This window comes from Thamnophis elegans, chromosome 2, assembly GCF_009769535.1.
Source record: "Thamnophis elegans isolate rThaEle1 chromosome 2, rThaEle1.pri, whole genome shotgun sequence".
NCBI lineage: Eukaryota > Metazoa > Chordata > Lepidosauria > Squamata > Colubridae > Thamnophis > Thamnophis elegans.
The window spans coordinates 91,503,384-91,525,599 of record NC_045542.1 but is presented as its reverse complement, the minus strand read 5'-3'; the positions used below and the strand labels follow the sequence as shown (position 1 = coordinate 91,525,599).

Genomic DNA, 22,216 nt, shown 5'->3' with positions numbered 1-22,216 from the left:
AATGGAATCTTATATACCTACACTGGGGGAGGAGGGGGCTTCTGAGACAATATGTATAGGATTGCACTATAAGTTAGCAGGGAAGGGAACATACAAATATTCAATGTGTCCTTAACATGTGGGATATATTTCTGTGAAATAAGGCACGTCTGATAAATGAGCTGGTCCCATAATAGAAAATAAGCAAAGGGCTAAAGGTATCATAACATACTATCCAACGGCATCCATCCATTTAACGGTGTGGAAATAGTTAGGGATGTGCATTCTGTTGCAGAGTCATCGTAGGAGACGTCACAGCTGCTATTTACACACAGAGTCTGAAGACACAGAGAAAAAATTTACACTGTCAATATTTAGAGGCCTCGTGGCCTGCCTTTTTACCAATGCTTCACTTAAGGAAAAATGGGGCTTTGATCCCGGAATAAAATAGGAAGCTAGAATTCTTGAGACTACTTTCATGTTTTTCGTTTCCTGGACCAACTTAGCTTTTCCTTCCACAAGCTGTGAACAGCAGCAGTGATTTCCTAGGTCAAGGAGAGAAAAACTGCCTTAATAGCTTCTCAGTCTCTCTTTTGAACACCTTCTCTTACACTTGACATACAGCATTTCCCTCATCTTGCTAACTAAAGATCTCCCCAAATGGCTGAGACACAGCCTTCTCTCTGCCACAAGAGGTATAAAAACAAAGCTCAACTGTTTTGCTTTTATGCTCTGCATTCTCTGGGTTTGTTTTCCTCTTGCTCTTGCAATTGGCATCATGAAGCCCTAGAGGGCACCATTGGCCCCTTTTCTTGTCATCTTCTCTCCCACCCCCTCCCTTTCTGTTTCTCTAAAGGACATGTTGGCTGATCTCCTAATGCTATCTGAGAATGACCTTGATGTTACCATGTGTTCCCTGCCTTCTGGATGAAATAGATCGCTTTGGCTTGACCATCACAGCCATGTCCTGGTGGCAGGGTTCAGTGTGCAATTCTCTTCTCTCCCTTGCCATTTCTCAGGAGAAAGTGCAGTAGGAGCAAAGTAAAAGAAACAAGCAGTGCCAGGGTACCAACTATTTTGTAGCTGGCTGGTTGTTTTTGCCTCTTTCTTTGAATTCTTCCACTCTACTTAGTCAAGGTTGAAGATGGGTCTTCCCAGAATCTGCATTTTGCTCTGTGATCAATGCATCTGTTCTGTTGGCATTAGTAATCTACAAGATGGAAGGGAGGAAGTCTAAATGTGAGTTGGCTGGCTGCTTCTACCATTGGTTTGAAAAGAGTAAGGGCACTAAGACTGAAGGACTTATATAAGACTTCCATGCAACAATGTCCCCTTGATATGTGCACATATGAACCATAGGCGTGCCAAGCCCATGATTATTTACAAAGATCTTCCTCAACCATGTCCCTTTTAACATGAGGTGGTTGAAAGTTGGAAAAGTTGAGGTCCAACACGTCAGAAGGCAATGTGCTGGGGAAGAACCTCAGAGACTGATGGTTGCTCTCTAGAACTTCAGACTGGTCTCTTTCACAGCCTGAACTGCAGATGCCAGGACTGAATTTACTGCAAGCTGAACATTTCTACTCTATCAATAATTTCTCCCTTTACACATTCCATATTTCTGAAAATATTTGGCATAGCAATCCCATTTTTTTCCTGCTTCTTTTACTCTATATATCATGTAGAGTAAGCCTGATGGCCTTGAGTTTCAGAAGACTTCAGCAGCATGGCTTGGCCAGCTCGGCCCCAGTGTCCCACTTCTCCTCACCCCTAAAAGGAAAACGCCAAAATGCTCCCGTGGAGAAGTTATACTGCTGAAGCAGATACAATATAAGGGCTATTTGGCAAGCTTGGCTGAGTTTATGCTGGTATGTTTCCAAGGTACCCACAGCTTGGAGCCTCCTCCATCTGATCTCCTACATAAGCTATGCATGATCAGAAGAAAACAAAGATGGGGTGGCCCCGATTATTCATTTCTGGCTCCGTTTGAATTAATATCAAATAAATGTTCTCCTCTTTAAAGGTTACAGGATAAAAATAGAGGGCGACTGCTGAATCGAGGGCAAGTAGAGAAACACCTGATACGATCTGGTCCTTGCCAAGGCCAGCTGATGTATTAGCTAGATGACACCCTATCACACAGCAGAGGAGCTTGAGAGAAAATGGGCAAGACATAGGGGGCCAGAACTGAGAGGTAAGGGGAAACCATGGGAGGAGGACATCTTGCACACACAGGGCTCACTTTACTCACATTGGCTAGACTCCAGATCACAGAACATATTGCCTGGAATTCTTATAGTTAACTCCATCTGAGCCTATGGACACAGATACTGCAGACCAACCTCCTATTCTATTCCTATGGCTAGAGAAGGCAGGATAAGCATGGGGCAATCATGCGGTGGTGGCGCTGTGGTTAAATGCAGCACTGCAGGCTACTTCAGCTGACTGCAGTTCTGCAGTTCGGCTGTTCAAATCTCGCCAGCTCAGGGTTGACTCAGCCTTCCATCCTTCTGAGGTGGGTAAAATGAGGACCCGGATTGTTGTTGGGGGCAATACGCTGACTCTGTAAACCGCTTAGAGAGGGCTGAAAGCCCTATGAAGTGGTATATAAGTCTAACTGCTATTGCTACTGCTATTGCTATGCGGTGAAATCTGTCTGAACTATCCTCTCCTCTGCCTTTTCTCTTGACTTGTCCAAATTATTTTGTTCAATGGGAAGAGATCTATTTTCCCAGTCACCCGGCTCCAGCCAACCACTTCCAGGACAGATCCTTCTACTCTGCAGGATTATGGCAAGGTGCAGCACAGAATAGGTTATTGTGCACTCAAACTGGGCTCACACATCAACCACAGACACTGGTTTGTGGCTGAAAGTAATGAATGGAGCCAGTTAAAGAGACCTATTGTAAGTCTGAAAAGAGAAAAGTGCATGCATATGCATGCCTTACACTTCAGGAAGTCCTTCATTCTAGATGCCGAACAATAATGATGAGATGAGGTGTGTTTTTCTTTGCTGCTCAGCAGAGGTAGATCAGAAGTTTCGTGGGGCCACACAGATGGTGTAAATAGATAGATGCTGCTACCAGACACAGTACTATGCCTTGTAGATGTTGCTATGAGTCACAGTACTGGGGGATAAAGCAAAGAGGAAAAATGGAAGGGAATTTAGCCTCTTGGGTTTGTCTCCTATTTACTCTGATAGGCAGTCCTTCTTAGTAGATTGCAAGGATGGGGGCCTGAGCTAGTTGATCCATACAGAATCATCCACCTGCCTGGCTTTGTGTATATCTTGGCACCTTTGTGTGTTTTAGATAACAACTCCTCACTTTTCCTTTCCTAGTGTGGAATGTTATTCTGAATGCAAATCTCTCCCACCTGAGTAGGGATACTACTTCCACCTTTGTGTTCTGTCCTGCATGTCTAGGGGCTGAGATACAGGGTGAAAATACAAGTGACCAATGAAGTTTCTGATAGGTGGCTGTGTTAGGGAACAGCTCTGTTGAGCTTCCCTACTGTTGGATATAACTAACTTTGCTCCTGATCCTCCACTTAGAGGTGGAGCTCACTTCTCCATCTGTTGTTTCCAACCGTTATGCAAGAAGCACCTGAAGGCAACTTTCTCCAGGTGCTGAAAAAAGAGTTGTCAGAAGAGGCATTATTTGGGGCTTATTAACCAATCTCCCCCCCAGAGCGACATTTTGGATAGCTTTGCCTCCCAGATATCTGGTAAACTAGAAAGCAATAGAAGAGATCAGAAGACCTCTCTCCTGATGACTGGCAGTACCAGAACCATTGCTCACTGGGCATTCAGTCCTGAAATCATGGCAAGAGTTCTGAGGTCATTGGGGTACACTCTGGGAACAGGCCTCCATTGCTGCATGTTAACTGGAAACCCATGTGGATCCTTACTGTCACAGTCCCAGGCTGGCTAGCTTTGGTGGCATTTCCAGAAAGCTTGGAAGTTCCTACATTTCATATTCCTACGTGGTCTCTTCTAATGCGGATGCGGGAGTACTTGGATTGTAGCTTGAATCGGTCCTTCATCCTCTTGTAATTCAGCTGCAATAGTCCAGAGAACAAAAAGGCTTTCAAACAACCTTCTTTCATTTCATTTGATTCATATAAAGTCAATCTATATGTTTGGAGGAAAAGTACGCTGTGCAGATGAAGCACCACCACCAACTTCTGAATGGGCTTCTGGCTCATTTTTTTATCCCCGTTTTCTTCTTCTTCCCTCAGGACGTTGGAGTGGAAGCCAACTGAAGAGTAACTCCATCAAAGTAGAGCTAAATCAATGGCAATTGTTTTATGTGAAACATGGACTTAATTGTTTTAAGTGGAAAATGGAGTTAAGGTGGCTTTCCTCTCTTACTGTCCCCTCACTAAGAGTCATCAAGGATTCTCTCAAGGGCTCTGTGTCCTCCTGCCGGATATTTCTCAGAGGGGACACAAGCAGTCAGATGCGTCTTAAACTTCCCAAAGCAAAGAAATCATCGTGTCTCCAGTCCAGCTGAGAAAGAGAAAGCAAAACCTGGGAAAGTCAAGCATGTCATCCAAGAGAGAGGGAGGAGGAAGCTAACAAAGTTCCTGTAGAAATGGATGTCCTGCAGGAATAGAAGCTGAATCACACTTCTCCATTGCATGAGAAATGTTTCTCATAAATTCTCTTCTTCAAAGTCCCCAAGAAGTGGCAAACTTGGAGAGAAGGTGTTACACATCTTTGGAGATGAACATCTTCCTCCTAAAACTTAACTAGGTTGGCAGGATTAAGCATGTATGGACCTGCACAAATATTTTGGCAACAGTTTTCACAACCTTTGTTTTTTGGGTTCATGTCTCTTGGCCCATGTTTAAGAGGTACAAGATGCTTCTGATGCGAGGCTACCCCGTTTCAGCCTCAGGCTGCCGTTCCAGCCTCGTGGACAAATATTGAAGCTGCGGATGCTAGGTGACTTGACCCCAGAGCAGTCAGAGTCCACGGATGCCTCTGAGTTGGTGGGGGACATGGAAGTGGCGCGCTTCACTGGGGACCATGTTGTCATCATGGGACTTTGGGGAGTGGGAGAAGAAGCATCCAGGTTTTTTGGACTGCTATATGATATCCCACTGGTGTTTGCTGGCAATGTGAAGGCCTTATGGCTGCCCACGATTGTGGGTTTTTGAAGTGGCTCTGGATGCTGGTGTGATTCCGAATGAGCACCCATTATACTTGGGCCATTATGGTTTGTTGAGACAAAGAACTGGGACGCTCCAGTTCTAGTAGGCAGCGTGAAGCATTTGTTTCCATTCATCCTCCCTGCTTTTGGTGACTGTAGTGGACTTGGAGATTTGATGCCTAGCAACCTGGGGCTGTTGCTTGATGATGCACTAGCCTGCGATGGGGCAGCTGAGACTGGGAGGGAGACACGTCTGTAGCCATCCATTCTTGTTGGTTTGGGTGACTGAATTGGGCTCAGAGTATGAGTACTTCTGTTCTTAGGGCTTCCACCAGTGGATGACACATTGGGGCAAGTGACAGGTGGCGTGAAGGGCCTGAAGTTTTCTACTCCGGTAAGTTTGGGAGAAGAGCTCTTCCTCCGGGCAGCATTTATGATATTTCTTGCCAACAGCACCTGCATCTGTCGGCTGGACTTTTGGTCAATCTCCTGTCGAAATGGGGACAGAGACCTTTCGCTCCAGGATGGAGACATGGGAGGAGGTGGAGTCATAACATGGGCTGCTCGAAAGGCTTCGACAAGCCCATCCTCAGATTCTGGAGTTTGGGCTGGGCTCATCCAGCCCTCTATGCTGCTGGATGATCGACTTATCGGCTGTGGAGTCCAAGTTGGGGAGGCAGGCAGGGATGTTTTTCTTTCCTGAAATAGAAAGAGGAATAATTTTTAGCATTCTGTTCCTCTATGACCCTTCAGAGTGTGCTTACCTGCAGAAGGCCAGGTCTGGCTGTGCACTGTAAGAGAAATTAAGGTGCAGAGACCAGCATGCTCCCTGCATTTCTTTTCTGGCTATATCCATTCCTCCTCAGATGACTTGGGGTGATCTCCTTATGCTCCCATTACTCCATGAAAATATCCTGATACCACTGTACGAGTGCTCTTTATCTGAGAACAGTGTGATTGGAAAAGATTTGGAAAGACAACACGGAGAGAAGGACTTCCAACTTTCACCTGGCTTCCCCATTGACTTTGCTTGTGGGAAGCTGGCAGGAAAGTTTGTGAATAGTGACGATGTGGTAGTAAGACTGTGCAAAGGCCATAAATACAACATCTGGTAATAACTGCTTTTGTTCAGTGCTATCATCAGTTCAAACATGGCTTAATGTAAGGGGGCCTCCAGAGCCTGGGAAGGACAAAAACGCCTTCCCCCCACCATGATGCAGGAGGCTGACTAGGCCATACCCACCTAGCAAACCTCTTGCTAAAATTTTTGAAGCCCATCCCTCACCTGCCAATTCCTGTAAAGCGTTTCATTATTTTTCTGGCGGTTTTGTGGCTTCAAGTCAGGCCTGACACCTGGCCACTGCCTGAACAGGTCCCTACATTTTTCTTTGCACTGTTTTTCAGAAGTGATTTGCTGTTGCCTGTGAGTGAGAGAGACTGGCCCAAGGTTGCATTGTATCCTAAACCCAAACTACAACTCACAATTCCCTGGTTTCTAGTCCAGTGTCTTTTAAGTGCTACAGCAAACTGGCTCTGTTCTACAAGAATGCTAATCGCTAAATAACGACATGCAATGTGGCTATGAAAAGAAGAGGGCTTGTGTAAAAAAAAAAATCGAGCGTAGAAAGCAGGTGGAAGTAAAGACATGAAACAGGAGAATCTCTACAAAACACAGAATGAATAGAAAAATTGAGGACGTTGCTTGAAATTTCCAAAGAAGTGAAATTCCTCTATCAGCAAAACATGAGGCTGAAGGATAGGAGGATGTAAGAAACAGAGGGGAAAGGAATGTCAGAAACTGACATTGAAAACACGGGTCACTCATCTCTACTCCGTGGTTTTCTACTATTATTTCCTTCTTTTACAGTATCTTTCAACTCATGTTTTAGAAGACAAAACCATGTCAATACAGGACTATACCCTGATGGTCTTCCTGAGTTACATTTCATCAATTTCCTATCTTTCTCCCAAATGTGAGTCTCATTGCTGAAATAGGCGTGATAATAAATGTGTTAATGGGAAGGCTTAGCAGAACAGAATATTCTAGAAAAAGGATGGGAAGCTGGCAGAAACAGAAGTAATTGAGATTTATTGAAGCATCCAAGCACAGGGGGCTGCGGCTATAAGAAGAAAACTAAACATGTGCAGTACAGCACAACACAAATCCCACTGCCGTGTAGTTGCAACCCAATTTCTGACAAAACGACCAGAAGTCATTGTATCTGCATTTGACATGCTGCATGATTTCATCAATCTTTCACCCCCACTGACCGCATTCAGGTTAGCATTAATGGAAGTGGTTTGAGTTATGATTGGTGTTAAGCCAAGAGCTGGAGGGCAGCTTTCTATTGACATTAATGCACAAAGGTAACCATTCACATACAACTTTTCTGAGAATAATTTCTCCAGATGTATTTCTATTGGTGGAATCCTAAAGTTGAAATTATTTCAGATTAACTGAGGTTTCCCAGACTAGTTGGACAATCTGGATTGCCCAGGGAAGGAAGGAAGGAATTAATTTAATGCAAGAGATTTTCCTTGAATGATTTTCCTTCTCTTGCATTAAATTAATTCCTTCCTTCCTTCCCTCCCTCCCCCCTTCCTTCCTTCCTCCTTCCCTTCCCTCCTTCCTTTCTTCCTTCTTCCCTCCTTCCCTTCCCTCCCACCCTCCTCCCTTCCCTCCCTCCTCCCTTCCCTCCCTCCTCCCTTCCCTTCTTCCTTCCTTTTTCCTTCTCTCCCCCCTCCCACCCTTCCTTCTCATTCAACTGTCCAAATTTTGTAGCATCCCTCCTGTGCTCTTCATAGCTCCCAAATGGCCTCTTGATAGTGGAAATGCTGACATGAAGATATCAATGGCTTGCTAATTCTTTTGTGCCAAGGATGATTGAACTTTAGTTCACTATTTGTACCTCCACACACGCACACCTATACATACAGACACATGCACACCCACACCCCTGAACCTCTGTATATCAGAAAATAACCATGAATGCTGCCGTTTCTCTTGCTTCCAGCATCCTATTGTCTAGGAAGCCTCTTCTTTGCCTCTCTCAAAACTGTTGCTACAGGTTTTCAAGAGTGGAGAGGAAATTTAGTCCCTTGTTAAATGGAACATCCAGATAGGAAGTACCTGCCTCATGGAAAACATGCCTCTGTCAGTTTTCAGCAAAATAATTCGTGTATTTTCAATGTTCAATATTATATGAAATTCCTAAGCACTGGTTAAACACTGTATAAATTGACCTTTCTCTAGGATGTCTTTGACAATAATTAAACCAAAGTGAGCTATCCTGCCTAAGACTATGGCCATTGCAGTTTAACACATCTGGAGAGCTCCCAATTGAAGAAGACATCCATGTTTTTCTCAGTAGCACTAGTGGTACATTTTTGCTTGCTGTTTTTAAGGCATGCCTTGAACTCTATAGTAAAAAAAACCAAGTATCAACACTTCACAGGTGGACCATTAGAAATGGATTTCTAGCTCTGAGACCCAACCACAACTATGATGTGGTATTTGACTCCATGGGCACCTTCTGTCAAATACACATCCATAGAGTGGATCTATACCAGTAGGTTGTGAAGTAGTTTTCTGTACTCAGACTGTACTCAGACTTCCCTTAACCTTCCCATTTATTATGTGTGAAGCCCACATACAAAAACTTACACCTTGTTCATTTATATCAAACTTCGTAGCCTTGTAGAATATACCAGTTAAAGGGTATTTGAGAAACTGTGGCCCTTTGGGTTTTGCTGAACTACAACTCCCATGAGCCCCAGCATCAGTGTATATAATTGAATGTGTGGATGATCTTGTGGGATGAAAGGAAGAGATGTTTCATAGAAAACAATGAGAAGAGAAGCACAAGGCTCCAATGGATTAATGGTCACAGGAAGGAAGGCTCTGCATTAATTGTTCAGGCAGTTAAAAGTGACGGTGTAAAGTTTGTACCTTCAGAATTGCAAGATTCTCATGATGTAGCCTTACAATAAAGCAGAATTAGCTCTGATTCTAGATTCAAAATCTGTCCTTCCTTCGAGATGTTTTGCTGACTGAAGCATAGAATAACTGGTGCCCATTTCTCCCCTGCTAAGGCCAACACTTGAAGAACACTTCAGGTGCATAAACTTCCTGGCAATTCTCTCTCTTCCACGACTTGCCTAAAGCAATAAATTCACCTGGCTGCATCCTTCTCCTTAGTCTTTCATGGTTCCCTCCTTCCTTTGCTGCCTCTTTTGATGGCAATCGCGCTGGTGGAATGATATAACCTGGCTTTCCTGAGCCTAGACATCCTCAAGTTAAGCGGATTTCAATCCACACAATTTTCAACAGTGGCAGGGCTGGCTGGGAATTTGGAAAATGGTCAATGTATCTAGGCTGTGACCGAAACTGAAACTATCAAAGTGAGCCAAAGCACTTGAGTATCTCAAACATTACTCTGGACCAACATTTCTCAATCCCAGCAGTTTTGCAATGCAAGCAAGCTGGCTGGAGAATTCTGTAAATTAAATTCCATGCTTTTTGAAGTTGCTGAGGTTGAGAAACATTGCTCTAGGCCTATCTTCATGGGTTGAACTGTACCTTCCACATTCTTAGATACTAGGGCCAAAACCTGTAAGGCACAAACTTGAGGAAAACTACTGGACTTTATGGCCTGGGGAGGATGGGAACAAGCGTCCAAAATTTTGGAAGGATTCACAATTGATATTCAGTCATCCAGGCAACCATCCTACATTCCCTAGATGACTTTTCTCAATTGTTCCACTAATTAAGTTAATATGGTCATGAAGAAGATAAAAAAAATCTTCTTGGGTAAAATGTTCACTTTACAACTGTTGTTTTCCTTTGGTAGAAATCTTTCCTCCAACTTTCTTTACATTTCAATGAAGTGAGGAATACAACAAGTTTAATGCCCTCTCATTTTGAAATCTTCTTTAGCTGTGGTGGAAAAACTTTCCCTTCCTTTCCTTTCTCCTTTTCCCCTTCCTTTCTCTTTCCTTTCCCTTTTGTTCTCCTTCTCAACGAAAGACAATCATGTAAGTTCTATCTGCCTGGAGTCTGTTTGACCCATTTCTGCTTTGACTCTCAAGTTTGAAGGAGAAAAATTGCAGTTGCCAAGTTAGCCCTTTGATACAATTTCTCTAATATATGGTAAGGTAAAGGTAAAAGTAAAGGTTCCCCTCGCACATATGTCGTTCTTGACTCTAGGGTGTGGTGCTCATCTCCATTTCAAAGCCGAAGAGCCAGCGGTGTCCGAAGATGTCTCAGTGGTCATGAGGCTGGCATGACTAAATGCCGAAGGTGCATGGAACAGTTACCTTCTCACCGAAGATGGTTCCTATTTTTCTACTTGCACTTTTTACGTGCTTTCGAATTGCTAGGTTGGCAGAAGCTGGGACAAGTAATGGTCGCTCACTCTGTTACGCGGCAATAGGGATTCAAACCGCCAAACTGCCGACCTTTTTGATCGACCAGCTCAGCATCTTAGCCACTGAGCCACTGCGTCCCAATAATATACGGTACATCAATGCTATTCATGGATAGATGGCTCTATCAGCTTGCCCTGCATGAGGGATTTACCAAGGCAGGTGTTTTTCTTGCAGGGATAAATGAAGAAAAGGGAGAAAAACTGTTGCTGCTCCTTGATTAACTAGCAGTTATGTAGGATTGAATTGGGAATGTCTGCAGGGGAGGTTTGAAAAGGTCAAGACAGCAGCCGTACCCACACAATTATATGCCAACCCTTTTGCATGGACAGTGTGATACACATAAAAAGGGCCAGGGCTGCGATGGTCATGTATTTTGATGTTTTTAAACTTCCTTTTGCCTACCTCTTTACAAACCCCCAGGGCTCAGCATAGCTATTTAAATAATATATCAGAAGCAAAAGAAATTATTGTCCTGCAACACCTGGCTATTCCACATCCCTTTCTGCAGTAACTCTCCTTCTACCTTTGGAACTCTTCTGCCTCTGAACCCATAGCATGGAAGGGAAGAGAGAATGCACTCAGTAATATTAGTTTCACATTTGGTATTGCCACCCAATACAGGTTTTGTGTCTGATAAGACCCTTCCTTCATTGATCTGGCTTGCTTTACACAGGTAGTCCTCACCTTATGACCACAATGAGCCCCAAATGCCCATGGCCAATCAAGACCATTGTTAAGTGACTTTTGCCCCATTTTACAACCTTTCTTGTCACTGTTGCTAAGTGAATCACTGCAATTGTGAAGTGTAGCTGGCTGGCTTCCCCTTCTTCTCTGCTTGTCAGAAGTTCACAAAAGGTGACCACATGACAACCCCCACCCCCCCGGGACACTGCCAGTGTCATAAACACATGACAGAATTTTGGTCACATTTGATCATGGAGATGCTGTAATGGTCGTAAGTGAGAAAACCAGTCATAGGTCAGTTTTTTCAGTGCTGTTTTAACTTCAAACAGTCATTAAATCAGGGGTGGGATTCTACTGGTTCGAACTGGTTCGGGTGAACCAATACCTCCAATGATCAGCAAACCAGTTCGCTCCCACTATCAAGTACCCCCCCCACGCTTTACTGACCTATATCTTCTTAGCTGAGTCTTATGGCAGAGCGGATTGCCATGCCTCAGTGTTTTCCTCCCCAGCAGTAATGCAGAAGGCAAGTTTTCTCAAAACTGCACACACAAGTGCGCAAAGCGCACGATCACCGAACTGGTTGTTAAACCAGTAGGATCCCACCACTGCACTGAACGGATGTTGCTAAGTTGAGGACTACCTTTATTAGGCTTCTGCTAGAATTTGTCAAGCAGGAGAAAGAGGGGAGGACAGGGAAAAAAAAGTCAGAGACAGAGAATGAACTAGATTGGGAATCTCTGTAGGAGAAGAAAGCCAGTGTGGCAATAGCTTTAAGGCAGTGTTTCTCAACCTTGGCAACTTGAAGATGTCTGGACTTCAACTCCCAGAATTCCCCAGCCAGCATTGGCTGGCTGGGGAATTCTAGGAGTTGAAGTCCAGACATCTTTAAGTTGCCAAGGTTGAGAAACACTGCTTTAAGGTCTTGGACCAGATTCTCATCTACCTTCAGCCACAAAAACTTCCTGTGTGATTTTGGGCAAGTCTTCTTTCTTCACTCACAGGACTGAAGTTATGGAGCAAAATGGGACAAAGGAACACAGTACAGGGTGCTTTGTGCTCCTGTCCAAAACGTAGGATAGGAAAGTAAGAACAGCTAGTGTTATTTAGTGTTTTGTGTCAAGGCCTTGCAGTTTGCAACTTAATCAACCATGGAAGGAGGCCGATGGCAGAAATTAATTCTCAGTGTTGGATTTGCTTAGAGACAGCTCACTCTGTGGGGCAACCCATCACCTGTTCTGTAGAGTCAGCCTAAAGGTCAGTCGGCAGTTAGCTTACTGTAAACATGATTTTTTTAAAAATTGCAAACAAAATGTATAACCGAGGACTCCACATAATTGCATAGAAATTTGAAATTCTATATCCTAAAAAAAAAGATTGAGAGCTCCCACCCTCTTGGACCGAGTTGTTTATCTTCCCCCACAGATATTCTACATTGTAAAAATAGCCAGATGTGCCACTTTGAAAGCACTGCAGGGCTCATGCGTTGTGGACTCTGGACCTGTTGCACTGGTCTACAGAGCTGTTCTGAAGGGTTCTCAATGTGAGGAAAATGAAGGAAAGACTGTGATGATGGCTGGAATTAATATTAATTCCCTACTTAACACACACTTTTGGTTCCTATTCTTTCTGTCCTGAGCCACACTTGTGGAGTTTATGGTTCACTTTTACAGAGATTGGTAGATTTTTCCCCCCTGACTTCTGCCCAGCTGACTTAGCATCTAAATGATGAGGTAGTGATGTTGAACAGCAATAAATGTAACTGCTCTAGAGACTGTATTAGAAACAAGGAATTGATTGCCTTGCTTGTTCAGGAAAATAGAGCAACTTAAAAGAATTGGAGTTGAAAACAATTACTTGCAGCTATGTGAGCTTACTTCTTACTTCTAAATACCAGAGGCTTAGCCTGATCAGGTTGGTTCTGTGGTTTAATGTATCATCTCAGTGATACTTTTAATCCCAAATAGTCAGTCATTCAAACCCCAAAGAAAGATGAGCAATGGATGTTAAATAAGAGATTAAGTGTTAAAATGTGAAAATCATTTTATTTGCCTTCTAGTTTCAATCTTTTTCAGGGAACTGCATGGTGTTCCTTTTTCCCTTGAAGGAAAATCAATCCTATTATGACCAGAAAAACATGTCAGCATTGAAACCTCTTCCTCCCACAAGACCTTAGCATCAGCAGGAAATACTGTAGTACTGAGACACTATAGAAGAAATACTGTACCACAGAGACTATATTTTACACATCCCTGATTTCTGTTAATAGTCACCGGTGCTGGAAAAGGGTTCTTCTGAGAGATAATTGCACTGTGAGTGGATTCTGCCAGTATAAAATGTTTCAAACGAATTTATGAAACCTCATTATATTTCCCAGAGACTAAATCATGGTACTTGGCTACATGTATCTCTCGGCAGTTTAACTGCTTTGAGGCCCTTTGGGTCAATGATAACAATGGTCTCTGTGTACTCCTAAATCCCAGTATAAGGAGGATAAAATTGTCATCATATAACTTATTGTAAGCTAATTGCAGAACATCTGCAGCTATTCCCTGATTGCATCAAAAGGATTTGGGGTGCGTGGGAGCAGGGTAAGGTGTGACTTCTGAAGTTTATAAGCTGGGTTAGTCCACCAAGCACTTCTGGGCATTAAATGTTGTTATTAAATTAAACGTTGTGTATTAGGATGCTAAGACATTATAATGAGGTTTGTGTTCTGGATTATGTTTATGATACATGTATTTACCCCAAAGGTATTCAGTGTCCTGTTATCTAAGAGAGACAATAAAATTAGAGAGGAGAAATAAATGAAGCACAAAGGTAGCAGAGGCAGGAACAGGCATCAGGTAGAATCGTCTTTTGGCATCAGCAAAGAACAGAGAAGGTGAGCATGTCGCATTGGAGGCTCTGGATGCAGAGAAGACAGAGGAGAAAACACCCTTCAGAGCAAAGAAGCCAAAAAATAAAAGTAAGGCAAAGAAGAAGCCAGATATTGGATGTTCATAGAGTTTCTGGGCAGGAGGAAAAGGAGAAAGCATGTCTTCCTGCTTCAGTCAAGCTTCTGCTAATAATCTTCTAAGGCTCCTATGCTTGGACTATTTTTATATTCTTTTGTGGTCTAAATTCACACACTACTGAACAACTCCAATTGCACAAGTTCTATCAGGACTGGTTTAGCCGAGATACGCTGGCATTAGGCTAAATTGGGTTTTTTCCAAAAAAAACCAGCCTGCTCAGTTTTGTTAGTGGACAATGTAACTTAGCCTATTATGGTTTGAGAGGTGGCACTTTTCTGCAAGATCTAATTGCACTCACAACTCATTAAGCTGCTTTCATTTTGCTTTTTTGTTTTCTTTGCACACCACCAGTCAGAAGCTAATAATGATGTAGGTCTTTTGCCTGAACCCTTGCACATGCTTTAAAACCTATTACTTATAGTAAAAAGAAGGTTTCCACACCTGAGGCTCAATCCCTGCATTCTTGGTGGAGTAAGATGGTCTTGGAGCTTGGAATACTCCTTTAGCTCTTGGAGACAAAATTTTAGAAGAGTGATCAAAAGACGCTTCAGGTGATATTTCAGCATTTGCTCTGAACTTCTGTAATGGAAACATGTTTCCAGGTAAGGGAGCAAAGAGGCCAGGCAATGTTCTGCTTGGGCTGGACTGGACAGGTGGGTACAACAGAGGAGAAGGTGCCTTGGGCGAAGTAGAGGAAGAAGTCTGTCTCATAAAACCCCTTTCAGGGTCTACAGATCTCATGGGTTCTTTGACTGGGGAACGAACAAACGTGGGTGACCGAAGCTGGTAAGGCTGTTGCTTGGAGATTTCCAACTCCTTTTTGAAGACCTCACTTTCTGTCAAATTGCTGTTGTAGAAAGATACAGGGGGGCCTTTTGGAGATCTTGATGGACTTTTGAGTGTAGGTTGGAATGCCACGGGGGAGAGATGAGTTTCTGAAGTATACTTCCAGGATGGAGGAAGAGACATTGTAGGTGAAGGTGATCTTGCTATATCTGGATGGGATGGGGCTTCAATGACGTACTTCTGCATTCTTGATTGCCTCTTGGCAAACAGTTCTGCCCCCTTTCCTTTCGCCTCAGATAAGCTTTGGTTGGAGATTATTTTAGGTCTAGGCTGTATTTTTGGTGATCTTAAACATGAAGACCACTCCGGTGGAGGATCTCCAAGGGACTGAGTAGGTCCATGTAATGATCGATCTTCAGTTAGAAAGTTAGAGGCATCTGCACCCAATGCAAATGATTCATCTTCAGGAAAGGCTCCTCCTTGCTTCTTTTTATTATCTGATGTCTGTACTAAATTCAAAAGATCTGGATTGGGACCCATTTTTGGCTTCTCCACAAAGGTGAACATGGACTTCTTAGGTGTTCTGCGGGCTGCAGATTCCTCCAGAATGCCTGTTTTATCTGGAGGTGGTGCTTTATCCGCTCTGAATTGAGGTCCTGGGCTGTTGTCTTTGGACCTAGTTTCAGGTGGAACCAGGATTTTCTGTTCTTGACCAGGATACAGTGCTGAGTAAGCTGGTGGTGACCTGACCCTAGTCACCGGAGGAGGGCTGGAAAATGCTTCTGCATAGGTGGGTGGTGGAGGAATCTCTGCCACTGGACTCTTCTCTGCTGGTGAGAGGATTTTAGCAAGTGACTGAGTGCCAAAAGGTCTTGCAGTTCGGTTCTTCACTGGTTGGGGCTTAGACAAAGTGAGGCGCACTTCACAATACTGCCTATGATTTTGTGTGCTGGTTTCATCAGAACATACATTGGTGGCTTTTTCGGTGTCAGCAGTGGGAAAAATGTTCTCATTGTCAGTGACCAATTCCTCTTGTTCCATGTAGGGCAGCTCTCCATTTTCCTTTCTGTCTATGACTGGTTCGCTCGGTGTCTTGTTGAGGACAATATTATTCTCCCTATCAATGACGGCAGCATACAGATCTTTGTCAGGAATATTGTTGTTTTTCTCACTAACTACGGGTAGATACGGTTCTTTATCGAGAATATTATTTTCCCGATCCATATGCAGAAGGTACAGTTCTTTTTCAAGAATGGTATCTTTCTTCTCAATCTTGGGGGTAGCCTCATCCTCAGTCTTAGCTGGGATATTTTCTGTATTGCCCATAATTGGTCCTTGCTCAACCATAGGCATTTTTCCAAACTCAGTGAGAGGTTCATGTATTCCGTTGGTTGAAGCTGTCCCTGTATTCTCTTTAAGGTATACACTGAGCGGGATCTGCTGAAATTCTTCCTCTGGAATATCTTTAGAGGATGTTGGGTTTGTTGAATAAAGAATCGTCTCACTCTTTTCCTTATTCCACGGAAGGCCCTGTGCGTTATCTAGGGGATGTTCCACACCCAGTTCCTCCTCGTATTTTTCCATGGTGACTTTTTGCCCCCAGCGTCCAAAACTATTGAGGCAGAGTGAAGCGTTCAGCTCCTTGTTTGGCTTTGGAGTCTGCTTCAGATGCGATGCCTCCCCATGGCTCAGAGCGCACGGGTGAGTGATAGCTTTGGGGTCTTTCTCCGCAGCTCCTCGTTCTGGGTTGGTTGGCTTTGGGGCTCCTAAGGTGAATGCATTCACTCGCTGCTTGCGTCTGTGAAACAGCAGGACTCCTTTGGAATTGGAACTTGGTGGATTGGTCAACTGAGCAACAATTCTTTGGCTCCTCTCTTTTGCTTCCTTCAGCTCTGTTTCAGACAAGCTTGCACTTCTTGAGATATCTGAGGAAGAAGAAACATACAGAATACAAAGTTATACACGGGTATGGAATCCCGGAAGTGCACCCCAGCACACTTTCCATCTATTTATTAAAAGAAGGAACTCTAACATGATTCATTAAGAAGATTAATAGTTCTTCCTCCTATTTTTGTGCTGCATTAGACTTCTTATTTGTAATTCATTCAAAACGCTGAACCATTTGAGAAGGCATAAAGCATATTAATGAAATCAGCAGCCAGAGAACTTATGTTGAGATGCTAAACCAGAGAAACACAAGTTGAAATCCTAACCCTGCCAGTGTTTGCAAGTTACTCTGTGACAGGTCACTGGTGCTGATGCTACCTCATCATATACCGGTTGTCCTTGACTTATGGCCACAACTGAGCCCAACACTTCTGTTGTTAAGTGAGACATTTATTAAGTGAGTTTTGCCCCATTTTACAATCTTTCTTGCCACAGTTGTTTAAGTGAATCTCTACAGTTGATAATCCAGATAAGTAACTGGATTGTTAAGTGCATCTAGCTTCCCCATTGACTTTGCTTGTCAGAAGGTTGCAAAAGGGAATCCCTTGACCTTGGGACACAGCAATAGTCATAAGCATGAGCCAGTTACAATGTGTCTGAATTTTGATTACATGATCATGGGGATGCTACAAAGGTTGTAACTGTGAAAAAGGTCATGTCACCTTTTTTTGTGCCATTGTAACTTTGAATGGTCACTAAATGAACTGTTGTAAGTTGAGGACTATCTGTATGTATTACCTAGTTAGCAGCAAAACTAGTAATAAATAATGTTAGCAGAAAATCTATCCAGGGGTATTGTTTTGTATCCTTCAAAAAAACCAACCAGTTACATGCAAACTGATAGTGTCTTCGTGCGCTGTCTTTAAAGATCCTTCACAATAGACTGTCTTCTAGATAGATTCAGGTCCAGAATTCCCCAAATGTGCACCCTTGTGGGAAGCAGGATTTATAATGGGTAGTTAGTTATAATTCCAACACATCTGGAGTGAATTAATTCAGAAAGATAATTTTAATTCAGAAGGAATTAAAGGTACTTTTGATTCAGAAAGAAAGCAAAGATAGATTGATTCAGAACCCTGGTTTCCATAGTCAACCAGAATTCAATGTGGAGTTTCGTGTATCAAGAAGTACAAAGAAAATTAAATCACCCTCAGTTTCATTAACAAGCTTTAGATAGGCTTTCCCATAGTCTCGGTCTTATTTACAGTATTTACTATTTCAGAGAAATGGAGTGAATAAATATATATACTTGAAGTTTAGGCCTTCTATAAATTTAATAAAAACTGATCATATCAACATTTCTCTCTTACACCTCATGCTTAAATGTCAATTTATATCTTTAGCACAGTATATTATATATTGAAAGCTTTTACAAATCATAACGATAATCTAAATAAAAATGCACTGTGTCTCTCTGCACAGTTTATTACCGTATATAAGAACCAATACTAAATGGGCAATTGCAAACTTCCCTTTATCTATAGACTTGGATTGGAGATCCAAGATTCAAATAGTAGAGTAAAATAGTCACCCTAATATTGATACTGGTGTAATCCTTTCCCAAACAAGTGTCTTCCAGATATATTGGCCCTACAGATTCCATGATTGGATGGCAAAGCCTTCTTGGCTAAAGATAAAGGAAGTCCCTGACAGTTAGAACAATTAATTAGTGGAACAACTTGTCTCCAGAGGTTTGTGAATGCTCCAACATTGAAATTTTTAAAGCGGAGATTAGGTAACCATTTGTCTGAAGTGGTATAGGGTTTCCTGCCAGGTTTGGACTAGAAGATCTCCAAGGTCCCTTCCAACTCTGTTATTCTAAAGTTGATACTCAAGACAGACAGAGGTCACCTGGTGGAAGGGAACTGATGTAGGTTGGAAAGGAAATCATACTGCTCTCTTCCACCACCCTTTTAGTAAAGGTCAAACCAGTACTAAAAGCAGGGCCAATAGAAATAAAAATGTTGATTAAATAGTTGGGCACATCCCTACTGTTGGATGAAGTTACAATTTTCTAACCACAGGAAGCAACAGAGTAGATAAGCAATGAGAAAACAGCAATAATGATGAAAAAAGAGCAAGCAATCATCTTTCCTTCCTCCTATTTTCACAGGGATCAACTTAAAAGCAGGGTACTGCACGTGTTTCACAGATTCCTGAAATATTTCATGACATAAAGCCTACAGACTGTAATTAGAACAATTATATAAACATATTTGTGTATGACATGAATAAAATGCTTGAAATAAATTGCCTAAAATAAAACCAAAGTACGTTAGTCTTCCTCGCCGAGGGTGTTTATCATAATCAAAGCAAATTGACAGCAGTACGGAGCTGAGATATTCACCTATATCAGTGTTTCTCAGCCTCAGCAATTCTAAGATGTGTGAACTCGAGCTGCCAGAATTCCCCAGCCAACATGCTGATCTACATCAATCACATCCCTACAGATTGTAAATTGTACAGAACTGGAAGAATTTGCCACCTGTATGGCACCTTTTCAGTTTGTCACCTGCACAGCACCTGATTTCATTTTCCAAAACTATTTCCATGGGCTTTAGTGCTCCTGTTTTAATGGAATGTGTATGTGGTTGCTCTTAAGGGTTTTATAACACCTTGCTTTAGAAAAGAAAAAAAATTCTAGACTTTCTATTCTTTTCTACATAAGACCTGTGGTTTTTTTTTGCAAACCCCAATACAGAGAAATGTCAAAAGAGGAGATTGCAGTCTTCTTTGTACACAGTTTTGCTTTGCAATTGTAAATGATTGCATGCAAAAGGAATTTATTGAAAGACTTCAAAGTTTCAAGTTGCAGTTCATTGGGTTTCAAACACCCTGTACAAACATGCTCTAAGCAGGAAGTTGGCCAGCTCTAAACTGTCTCACAGAACTCCCTCTGCAGAGGCCGAATGAAGTACAAAGTGCCAGGTTATCATAAAAAATAGGAAAATAAACCATTGACTCTACATTGCTAGAAGCTCATTTCTAATATAACGGATGCACAGCGCTGATCAAATAATTTTGCTTGAATTTAACACAAGATGGCAGCGCCTGAAAACAAATCTGTAAAGATTTGGGCCTTTTAATGTGCTTTCCTACAGCACGGATCGAAAACCAATTAGTCAAGCAACTTCCTAGAATAGAGCCTACTTAGCATCTCATAAAACCATAAGGCTTAGGTCACTTGCCTGCCACTCCTAAGCTACCTAGGGGAAGTGGGAAGTTGACAAGCTTTTCAAAAGATCATCTGTCCATGGGTCATGGCAAGAGTTGCTATTAACAAAGGATGTGAAAGGACTCTGAATGCATTTTCTGTGGGTGAGCCATTTCCTATGAGCCATTTTCCTAAAATGGCCATGATTTAGCACCTCTGACAAGGGGAAATATCAGAAACAAGGAATGGTTATAAAAGGCTTACCACCAAACCACTGACATAGTTGCTGGAGAAGATGGCCTTCCAAGCACACAATTCCCTTAAGTTGCTCATTCTGATCTCAGTTTCCCAAATGGGCCAGGATCAGATCGCCTCTTATTGTTTTTCAAAATCATTATTAAGAGTCCAATGAAGGTTCTTTGAACAAATCAAAAGAAGGCCTGTTTGTTATATTAACCAATCACCATAATTAGGAAATCCATGTTACAACCTGCCTTCTGAAGTGATACTTAATTAAATGATTCTGGTTGTGGTTATGATAGTCCTAAACTTGAAGACTTAATAACAAGCCTTCTTAGCCAAACGATACTCCAATGTTTTCCCCAGGCCTTCAGGTATTTGAGTACGTCTTATGTTCAGTTTTTTACTTGGGCATACAAGAACTATAAGATGAAAGAACCCAACTAAGAAACCATGAAAGACGATTAAAAAATCAATCACAAAGGATGATAAAAAAAAGGGAAAAGGGTTTCAGAGGTGAGGAAGTTGGTGTGGTAGCAGAAGTAGGAGGGTAAACAAAGAGGAATAAAAAATGAAGAAAAAGGAAGCAGAGAAGGATCCTGGGAAAAAAGTCAGGTAAGTAGAAGCTCACCTATAGTTATTTTTATGAGTCATTAACACCCCTCCCACTCTTCTTGATTTTTTCTGTACTGCAAGATAACCAGCAGCAGCAAAGAAAACATGGAGGAGAGGGCTAGGAGTCAAACCTCTCTTTCTCCTTCCCCTCTCCTCTTCCCCCTCCTCCTCCATTTCCATCCTCCTCCTCCTCCTCCTCCTTGCCGCTCTTTCTATTACCAAAAAGGGCTGGGTTCTTTTAAGTTTCCTTAGTGAGGAAAAGCTAATCTTTCCCCAAAATTAGAGCTCCCAAAACTGAAAGTGGTTGCCAAGTCCATTGTGTTCAGCCTTGGAAATATTTCTGGTCCTTCCTCATTTCAAGCCTTTCTGTGGCATCCCACACACACTCACTTTGGCCAGGCAAGGTGCTTTTTTAATAGGGAAAAGAGAGATGCAGCTACTGAATACAAACCAGAACGGAATTTCCAGGTGTTAATTCAGAATTCAATGTTTTTCATATGGACAGCTTGTTCTATTTGCTATAAAAGACAAACTTCTATGAAAGTATATTTTAGTAAATGTCCGTGAAGATACTCAATTATCCAGGTGAGGAAACTCCAATTGCCTTTTGAAAAGCACCTTTGGGATATATTTTAGTAATAAGACTACTGTTCCAAAATGCTGTTGAATTGGATTAATATGGTAAAGGGTACTGGTTAAATTGGAGGGGGGGAGGTCATATTTGGCTAGAACATCCATCCATCTATCTATCTATCTATCTATCTATCTATCTATCTATCTATCTATCTATCTATCTATCTATCTATCTATCTATCTACCTACCTACCTACCTACCTACCTACCTACCTACCTACCTACCTACCTATCTATCTATCTATCTATCTATCTATCTATCTATCTATCTATCATCTATCATCTATCTATCATCTATCTATCTATCATCTATCTATCTATCTATCTATCTATCTATCTATCTATCTATCTATCTATCATCTATCATCTATCCTATTGTCTAAATAGCCCGAAGATAACCTTTCAACAGGTAAGAAAATAAGCAGGACTTAACTATTCACACTAAGGGTATTAAGCATTTTCTCACAACTCTTATTACAGTTTATGTATGTACACTAGAGTCACTCATTATGTGCACAGGTGTTATAGTGTAGTGGGAGAACAAAGAAACGACAACCATCATGCCGTTTGAACTCGGA

The 22,216-nt window shown here is 42.2% G+C and overlaps 1 protein-coding gene across 1 annotated transcript in view; it reads right to left on the bottom strand.

Annotated features, from left to right (window-relative positions):
* Nucleotides 1-2,696: 2,696 nt before the first annotated feature.
* Nucleotides 2,697-22,216, bottom strand: part of SYNPO (synaptopodin) — a 78,084-nt gene continuing 58,564 nt past the window's right edge. Inside the window, exons 3-4 of the mRNA XM_032210975.1 lie at nucleotides 14,705-16,974; nucleotides 2,697-5,834 (exon numbers count right to left, since the gene is read on the bottom strand). Coding sequence (XP_032066866.1) covers nucleotides 4,830-5,834; nucleotides 14,705-16,974 — 3,275 coding nt within the window. The 3' untranslated portion in view covers nucleotides 2,697-4,829. The remainder of the gene's footprint in view (nucleotides 5,835-14,704; nucleotides 16,975-22,216) is intronic.